Raw genomic sequence first — 9,367 nt, forward strand, 5'->3', positions numbered from 1 at the left:
TCCCCCCCGGGGTCCCCCCCCCCCCCCCCCCGTCTGGGGGTTAAATGGGCAAGGGGCGGGGCTGGTGCTGTTTGAGGAGAGAGGCTGGCAGAAGGCAATCAGTCACTGTCACTTGCAGCTGTGCACTGCTGTCAACTGGTTAATTAGATGCCAACATTTACATTTTTAATTTCTGCAATTTGACATTTTATGCACTAAACCCCAACTCCCCCACCAGAGGGGAGTTGCACAGCTTCCTAATGAGGAGGCAAAAGGCCCCGTGCCCAGGAGATGGCCACTTCTCACCCTCTCCGCTGCACTTTCAGGCTCGGGGTGACACAAAAGAAAATAGGAAACTGTAAGGACAGGCATTGGCAAGCCCAGGAGGTCCTAGGTGGTCTGGCACAGCCCACGCTGTGGCTGCAGGGCTCGAGAAAGCAAGCCAGGGGAGGATAGGAAGCTCAGTCGTCAAGGTAGGGACTAGGCACGGCAAATGAGGCACTGGTACATCATGCTTAAGGAGAGGCACTCACTTTTGGGGTGTGCAAGTGCTGGTGACAGAGATGGGCCTGGGAGTTCTGAGAATTCAGCACTTGATCGGATGACCTTAGGGACATTCTCCGAGGCTCCGGGACAATCCTAACCTGCACCCCAGCCTCATGTCCTTCTGCATTCCTCATTGTTCTGATCAGAATCTGTTCATCCAGTGTCGTTTTTCCAACCTCTACCTGCCTCCCTCAGCACCCAGGAGATGGGTGGCAGGCTGGCAAAGGAGGCACCCCTGTGCTACTCCAGTCATCAACTCAAGGGCCTGCAAGGGAATGGTGGCTCAATTTGTGGCCAGAGCTTTGAGCCACAGAGAGCTGGGATTGCAGACCTCTCAGTCTGTCTGGAAAACAGGGAAGGCAAAGAGAGAGAGAGAAAGCCTGCTTTCTGGCAAAAGAAGGGGCTGCTTAAAGGGACATTCCTATGGTTCTCAGAAACCTGGCTACACCAGACACCATGCCAACAGCTTAGGTGAATGAACACCTACTTGGTCATGCTGACAATACAGGCAACAAGAACAAGGGGGTGAATGAGATGGCCTTTCTTAGCATCACCCAGGGGTTCAGACAAGGCCATCTGGCCCAGCCTCATTTGGACTGCCATCCTTCACTCACCTGCCCCCCTCTCCAGAGCCCTCTGGGCCCTTGGTACCTACTCCATTTCATTTCAGATCTTTGCTCTATCCTCAGAAGAGCCTCTCTTCAAGGTCCTCGACCCACCCCAGAACACACCCTCAGAATCTCACACACAGGCATCTGGATAATGTAATGACATTCCAGGTGTAAAAATTCCAGTGAGAGAGTCAATTCATTGCCACTATTTCTGGAACGCAATAAATGCCAATGTTCCATTTTATGGCGGGAGACCCAGGGACTTAGCAGGGGCTCCCAACCTTGCTACTCCAACCAAGATTTGTATCATTGTGTCCTCATGGATCCCATGCCTACAAGCAAGATATGTTTGTCAAATAAAATGTTGCCTTTCTATTTTAGCTTGTACAGGGAAAACACAAGGACGAAATACCTTGCTCGCTTTTGGTACCATAGCCAGCCCCTAGTGACACAGGTCTGGGAACATCACTGGATTCAAAGCTGTGTCCAGACAGTTACATTCAGTCACCTGTAGCCAGTCAGAGCCTCTGACTGACCTGGATGACAAACCCAGGTCCTCACTGAGAGGACATAACTGTCAGCAGAAGCAAGAGCTCCTGTCATATCTGTTATCTGCCCATGAAACCTTCACAAGGGGATGGATGGTGCTACTGGGCTTGTTGCAGATGGTGCCAGAGCTCATACTGCTGCCTTCATGGTCCCCAATGTACAGGAAAGTACAGGTTAGGGATAATGCTCGCAAAAGCTTAAGGGCCCATCTCCACTGAAGCAACAGATGCCCAGCACACCGTCCCTTCACAATGGCTTACTCTGGGTAGGGCACTCAAAGTCCAGTCCATCTGTGCCACAAGAATGTTTAGAAAGGATGTGTGTGGATATGAGAGAAACTGAGGCCTAGAGAGGCTTAGATGGGGTTGGGGGTTGAGAGGAAGTGTAGAGCAGGGCATGCCCTGTGTCCCTTTCATCTGAAGGGACGCAGGGCATGCCCTGTGTCACTCTCTCTACCAGGGAGGTCAGGTTTACACTGAGCAGCTCCTGACTCTCCTAAGTTGCCTTTGCATTGAGCAGGCTGGATTGGACTGTGTGCATCTGTGGCTTCACACTAGCCCACAAGTGGGTAAACTACACCACCTCATCTTTGCCAAGTTCTAAGTCAAATGAGGTTGGGGACCATGGACAGCTCAATGCCCTAGATGGGGGTTGAGGCTTGGAGTCTTGCAGACATTCCCTCCAGTTCTCCACTCCAACTGTGGTGGTAGGTGGTCCCATTCTCTCTGCAGAGCTTTCCTGATGCTGCTTTGACCTCTCCCTGCTCCCTCCTGGGCCCTGCCCAACCCCAGACCCTAGCTAGCACCCCCTTGCTCCCATAATGACCCTGCATGTCCCTCCTTCTGCAGTGTGCACAATTGCCTCCTTCTCACTCTTGTGCTGGCCTTTGTACTGGGCTCTGTCACAAGGAGGCTATATTGATTGTGAAGAATGCAATTAAGTCCCATTAATGGACTTCAAACAAGTGCTCTCATCAGCTGGCTGTGTAGTGAGGAAAGGAAAGGTCAGCCTGGAGCCTCATACTTGTACTTGAACTTGCTCCTCTGGGCTTTTGGTCTGCAGGGGAGCCCTTATTCAGAAGGGATTGGAGTTCTGGGAGTCTCCCAGAACCACCCTTGAGCCGGCAGTGGCATGGCAGGCAGGAAGCCTGGCTAAAACTAGAGCTCTGGGAGTCTCCCAGAACCACCCTTGAACTGGCAATGGCATGGCAGGCAGGAAGCCTGGCTAAAACTCAACCATCTGGGGAGGGGCTGGATCCCACCACCAGTGTTTTCCCACTGTCCTTGCTGAATTTGCTTCCTGCAGGTAGGGTGCCAGCACCCAGTGGTCTCAACATCCACCCTTAGGGGCTGCTGTAAGGAGCAAGGCCCCAGAGAGCTGGATTCTCCACTGCTGGCCAGTCTACAGAATGTTATGCTTGTGGGCTTTCATGGAATGGAGGATGCCTTATCTCTGCCTCTAGGACAGCTGCTTAGCAAGTGAGAAGGTGGTCTCCACACCCTGAATTTTCTTTGAGAAGAAAAAGAGTGTTGTATCCTTTCACACACCTCAAGGTCCAAGATGCAGAGGTCTTGACACTCTAAATTCCCCAGTATTTGTCTTTCAAGGTCTTGCATGGAGCCTTTTCTTTATTTTTCTTCTTTTTTATTTTTGAAATTTTATGATGTTCTTTACATTTAATTATTATACATTTCTATAGCACTCAGCATGGGGTTTTTTAGAATTATTTATTTTATTACTATTATTTTTAAATTTGCTATAGGGCACTTGTGCTCACCAGAGAGAGACAGAGAGAGAGAAAGGAAAAGTGAGAAAGTAAGCTGCCAAGTCCAGGATTCGAACCATGGTTAGCTATGTGAGAGAGAGTCCAGTGCCTTAACCACCATACCACCTGCTGGCCCTCAATATATTTTCCAAGGTGTACATGCCTCAAGGATACTACCAGACATGTCATTTTCAACATAGAACTTGATAATCACATATCTGCTAAGAACTTTTCCCCTGAGTCTCTGAAAATCATTGGCAAATCTCTCCAGGCCTAGTAGAATCAGGAGCTCCCTCCTCAGATTGCAGCCATTACCACTGCGGGACCTGCAGAAATCCACCTGTGTGTCCTCCTTGACCATGAGAGCAGCAAGGGAAGGACAGTCTAATACAGCCATGATGGCCATCATAATATTTGACCATGGGTTGACAAATATGGCAATGAAATGTCTATACCTCTCCTCTAATATTGTCCCCAGGGTGAGCTGTCTTCTACATGTTTAAATGAATAGTTTCCTTAGGAAACATATTTAAATATTTAACATTCTGCACCTTTTTCATGTTACAACATGGGGTAGATGGCATTCAAATGTGTAGCACCTCCCAGTCCCCAGTGGGTTAACTGTGACCCTACTCCATTCAATCCCCATATGGGAAAGCCTACTGACAGGCCAGTGTTGCTATAGGGATAACCTTGAAGCTCTTCCAAGTTAAAAATCAGAGGAAATCCCTACCGAATTGTGCAATTTTACTGCTACTAGTAATAGGATAGAAATTACAACTGATTGTGACCCACCAGTTCACGGTGACAACACTATTGAGGTCTGCTCTGTAAGATGAGTGAAGCAGTTGTTAATAAAGAACCATGAGACTCTCCTCCCTTTTTCTAGATTTTGTCACAAACAAAAGCCCAATAGAGTCAGTGAAGACTGAGAGTCTGCAATGGGGCCACAAACCACTAGCAATACAAGGTATTTGGTGGCAAAAAAGAGATGCGAGGATGAGCAGGACAAGCAAGATGGCAGGCAGGAGGACAGATGGCCGGTTGGATAGAAGAATGGATGGAGGTTGGATGGAAGGATGAGTGGGAGGGTAGACGGGAGAATGGGTAGGAGAATAAATGAAAGGATGTGTTGGAGGACAAGTGGGAGGACAAGGGAAAGGATGGGTGGAAGGAAGGCAGGAAGATGGATAGGAAAACTGCTAGGAGAACAGATTGTAGGATGAGAGGACAAGTAGGGAAGACAGGTGAAAGGATGGTTAGATAAAGACTCCGCAGCAGTAAGTCACTGAGTCTGAGGCCTGGCAGAGGGCCATCCACATCCTCACAGCCGTAGGGCAGAGAATCTAGTAGCCAGCAAGCCCTTCACAAGAAGAAGGCACTGTACTATCATCCTTCTGAACTGCTTTGGAAGGGGGAGATAAAAAATCAGGCTTGCCATGGACACTGAGTGAGTTCTGTCCTGCCAGACTTCAATTTCCCGCCTCCCCCAGGGAGTCAGCCTTTGCTTGGAGGTTGCCTCTGTGGGGAGTGGGAGTAGACTCTGGGCTTCACCTCCAGACCCATTCATGCTGTTTTCTCCATCCCTCCACTGGTGTGCCCTCACCCCAGAATGAAAGGAGAAAGGATTTGGGACCTCAAACAAGCAAAAGATCACTTTTCTGAGAGTGCCAGTGGTTGCTAAGAAACTAGTGGGATAAGAAATAGAAAGCATCAAACCACTCCTAAAAATAACCAAAGGGACTGGGGTTGCTCGTGACCTGAAGCACTTGTGTGGCACAAAACTCATTTAGCACCCAGCGAAAGGGAGACCATTAGCCTGGCTTATGAATTAGTCTCTGCTCTAACTAGCCAGCTGTGTTCTGGAGGAGTGCCCCCTAAACATCTGCCCACAGATGTTTCAGGTAGGTCCCTGGGTCCTACCTCCCTGCCTAGGTCTCTAACACAGTGACACTGTCAGGCAGGAATAACCAGGAGCCCAGGGTCATCTCTTTCCCCTCTCACTTTGCTGAGGAGTTGGCTGCCCACCCAGAAGGGCTTGAGCCACTCTCTGCATGGACAGAGGTGAAATCCTCACTTGGTAACTCAGACATGACCAGACAGGAAGACAAAAGGATGAGCTCTGTCTTCGACAGCCAAGGTGGCAGACCACCACGTGCCCCAGTGGGAAGGGAGGGTGAGATATCAGAGAACAGAAGGGAGAAGGAATTCAATACTAAACCCTGTTAGTGGAACTACTTTAAAAAGATGGCCAAGATTCCACCCTCCTAGTTTTTCCCTCTGTACAAGAGAAGGCAGTTTTCACATAGAAAGACGGAGACTATATCTCTGTGGGTAAAACGATACTGTACATTCTGTCCTCAGTCGCCAAGTCGAGGACAATTTCTGGCCTCTTTACTCTGCAAAATGGCACCAAATCTGGGCTTCCATCTAGGTTTCCTATGTTCAAGATACTTGGTATAAAGAGGAAGGGAGTCCGAAAGCACAAATGCTATGCAGCGTTGTGAAGGCTCTTCACTGTACAAAGGTACTCCGACAAGAGAGTGAACTGGGGCTGACAACTGTCCATCATTCAGCAAGTTTCGAAGCCTGGAATGGGACCACATTCTTTTATAGGAAGGGACATCTCCCTTAATCCACATAATGGACACATATGGTTTTTCAAAGGCCCTGTCTAAAAGTATCACAAACAGAAAAGAGATTTGGGAGTCAACTAAGGGGCTTAGTGTCTAGTTTCACCTTGGCTACTTACGTCACCTTGGACTGATTACTTGGACATGCCGCATGTATATTTCTTCATGGACATAAGAGGAGGTTCTAAGTTCTGTCCTCTTATAAGATATCTTTAAAAAGTTTGCAGAAAATGCATATTGGAAAAAAAAAACAATGAATGAATTTCATAATTTTTTGCACCCAAATACCTTAATTTCATTTTTCCACAAGCTTTTTGAAGGCCCCACATATATTCATTATTCACTGCTCTGATGGATAAATAATGAAAGCTTCAGTGAGGTGCTTAGCCCAGGTGCTTGGTACGAAGAGCCAATGCAGCTCAGACCCACTACTAACATACTCTCACCATGAGTCAGTGCTGCACTAACAGGCCAGCTCCAAGGCTAAGAGTTGGACCTTCTACCAAGGGAACACTATGAGAGATGGCGACTAGATCAGGAGCACGATGACCATAAAATGCTGCAAGACCCAGGGCTGTGAGGGCTTGTTGTCAAGAGCTGGAGTCACATGAGAGGCTGTTCAGAGGGGGATGATACCATTTGCACAGAATGCTGGGAGAACTGCCAGCCAGACAGGAGGCCTCCAGCCTTTTTGTGGCAAGACATTATTTGGTACTTGGAGTCTTCTGATTATAGTATGTGTGTACATGTGTATATACACATGTACTTATTCATTTGTTTATGCCGCAGGGGCTTAGTGCAAGGGACCATGTCTCCTCCCTGGGCCTTGAAGGCATTTCAGCCACTAAGACCCAGAGCCTGCCATGCAAGGAAGCAGAACATGGCAGCAACCTCAGGGCAAGTTTCCCAGTTCCTATTTCAGAGGACCCCACCCCTAGGGACATGGGGGTGTGGGTTGCAGCTATAGGATCAGGCTTTGGGCATGACCAGCTTAGAAGTGCCAGCCTGTTTTTGAGGAGGGGAGCTCTTGGCAGGCAAAGTCACTTGCTCCAGTAAGGGGCCCTTATTGGCTCCTGGGTTCACACTCACCTCTCCACCCAGTTCTTGTAGCTAGGGATGTCCTTGGCATAGAGCAGCTTGTTGGAGGGTGAGTCTTTGCCCAGTCGGTGCTCCGACGTGGAGCAGGAATCCATGAAGGTCTGGGCTACCACAGAGAGGCAGGCATCCGTAATGCTGTTCTTATGGATGTCGAACACAAACTGCGGGTTCTTGATCATGTTGACCCAAAATCGCAGGGGTAGGCTGTGTGGATGGAAGAGAAGGTGGTCAGGGGAGATGGGGCAGAACTTCAGACTATTACTCTATTCTACCTGCTCCTTATGCCTGCTACAGGAGCAGCCAGGGGCCAGATGGTGGTAGGGTGGTCACACCATATGCTCCTGTGAGGCCAACCCACATAGGAAGGTTGCAGGTTTGTATTCAGAGACCACACTGGGTACACATGTGCTCATGACCCAGGCTGGCTGAGGCTGGGGCAAAATCATGGTTTAAAGACCTTGCTGGGGTACCTAGCTCACTCTCTCTCTCTCTCTCTCCCTCTGACTTGCCCCCTCATGGGAGAAAAAAATAATATTTTCTTTACAGAGAGAGATTTTTGTTATTGGGATGAGAGATAGAGAGATGGAAAGTGAGAAATCTCCTCCACCCCCCTCCGGGGGGATGGCCATGCCACAATCCCTTCTCCTCCATTCTCCTCTCAGGATTTTGGGCATGCATGCACATGCACCCAGTGTGAGTTTTAAGCACCTGGGTCCAGGAATCAAACCTCAATCAACTACGTGGGAGTCCAGCATGTAACCATTACACCACCTGCTGCTCCTAAAATAATTCTTTTAAAGGATCATATAGTTGGAAATTGTTAAGGAATTTCTTGGAATCTAGAATTCTCTGTCATCTAATGTAGGATTGGCAGAAGTCACACCCTAACTCTATCTAGTCCTGCCAGCTTATCCTTGCATCATGAAGGCAATTGGGCTGGGAGGGTAAGGACAGCCACCTGATTCTTCATCTCTAAGCTGGCATGCTTAAAATCCCACACTGACTGCTCATCCACCCCATTATGATCCAGCTGGCACCTACTGATTACCAGGAGTCATGCGGCAACTGAGGGTACAGAGACAGTTAAGAGCCCTGCCCTGCCCTCAGGAAGCCTGCATGCTGAGGGTTCCAGGGGAGGGCAAATACATACCCAAGTGCATACTCAGGGAACTAATGGAGGTAGAATCAGAATGCATAGGGTTCCCTGAGGGACCAATGCAGCATGGAGTCTACCTGAGGGCAGTGTCTGGAAAGCCTTTGCGCACACTGGACGGGTGACTTCAGACAACATGCGTAAGTGTCCTCCAGCTGGGTGAGGCTGGAGGAAGGGGCAGAGGACAGGCTGCAGTAGGGAACCAGCATGAACCATGACAAAGGAGGAGCCTTGTGCAGGACAGTCTGGTACTGTGAGCACCGAGTTTGTTAGAAAAGGCCCTGGGGTGTGGGATGTAGCCTGCCCCCTGTACCTTTGGGTTGTACTACCTTTTCTGGGTTTTCATCCAGTCTGGCAAGTCGCAGGTGAGGAAGGGAGGCGGCGCCAAGTAAGGGATCGCTATTTCCTTTCCTCTGCTCCTGCCTCCTGCCCCCTGCCACCTTCCCTGAGGTTTTAACGCGCTGTTGGTTGTTTCATCACTGTTGTGATAGTTACAATGCCCACGTGTGTTTGGCTTGCCTCTTAGAACTTAAACTCTTTGAACTACATTATTTCCATGCAGTGAGTACAATATTTCTGTACTGGTTGTATCTCCCAGCAGCTAGCATGTATACACAACAAATGCTATCAATACAGGGAGACCTGACATTCGAGACTGCCGATCAATCAACAAGGATTTATTAAGATGCTACAGTGTGTGAGGCAGCATCGAGCTCTGCGATGTTCAGTCGCTTTGCTTCATTATGAAACTCTAGAATAGAAAACAAGGGGGTGACATCTGGGGACAACTCAGAGAACCACAACACACAGGTAAAACTGGGAGTCATGGTAGTTGCACAGCCTTCCTGAAGGGAGGGGGGGAGAGGTGGGTGGGGACGATGACACTGGACTCAGAACCCTGAATGAAGGAATGATGAGTTTCCATGAAGGCTTCTGTCCACACTTCCTGTTTTTCCCCAAAGTCCCACGAGTAGGGACTCCAAGTGTCCACATCTGCTCTGTTGCTTGTTTCTCCCCAATGCCACCCATCCTG

General features: G+C 49.0%; 1 protein-coding gene across 1 annotated transcript in view; it reads right to left on the bottom strand.

The window, feature by feature from the left end:
• Positions 1-9,367, bottom strand: part of LOC102467684 (plexin-A4) — a gene marked incomplete at its 5' end in the record, with an annotated part of 128,583 nt that overhangs the window by 6,035 nt on the left and 113,181 nt on the right. Inside the window, one exon of the mRNA XM_006158849.2 lies at positions 7,173-7,385. Within this exon, the coding sequence (XP_006158911.1) occupies positions 7,173-7,385 (213 nt within the window). The remainder of the gene's footprint in view (positions 1-7,172; positions 7,386-9,367) is intronic.

Source organism: Tupaia chinensis, unplaced genomic scaffold (genome assembly GCF_000334495.1).
Source record: "Tupaia chinensis unplaced genomic scaffold, TupChi_1.0 Scaffold000610_1, whole genome shotgun sequence".
NCBI classification, from domain to species: Eukaryota; Metazoa; Chordata; class Mammalia; order Scandentia; family Tupaiidae; genus Tupaia; species Tupaia belangeri.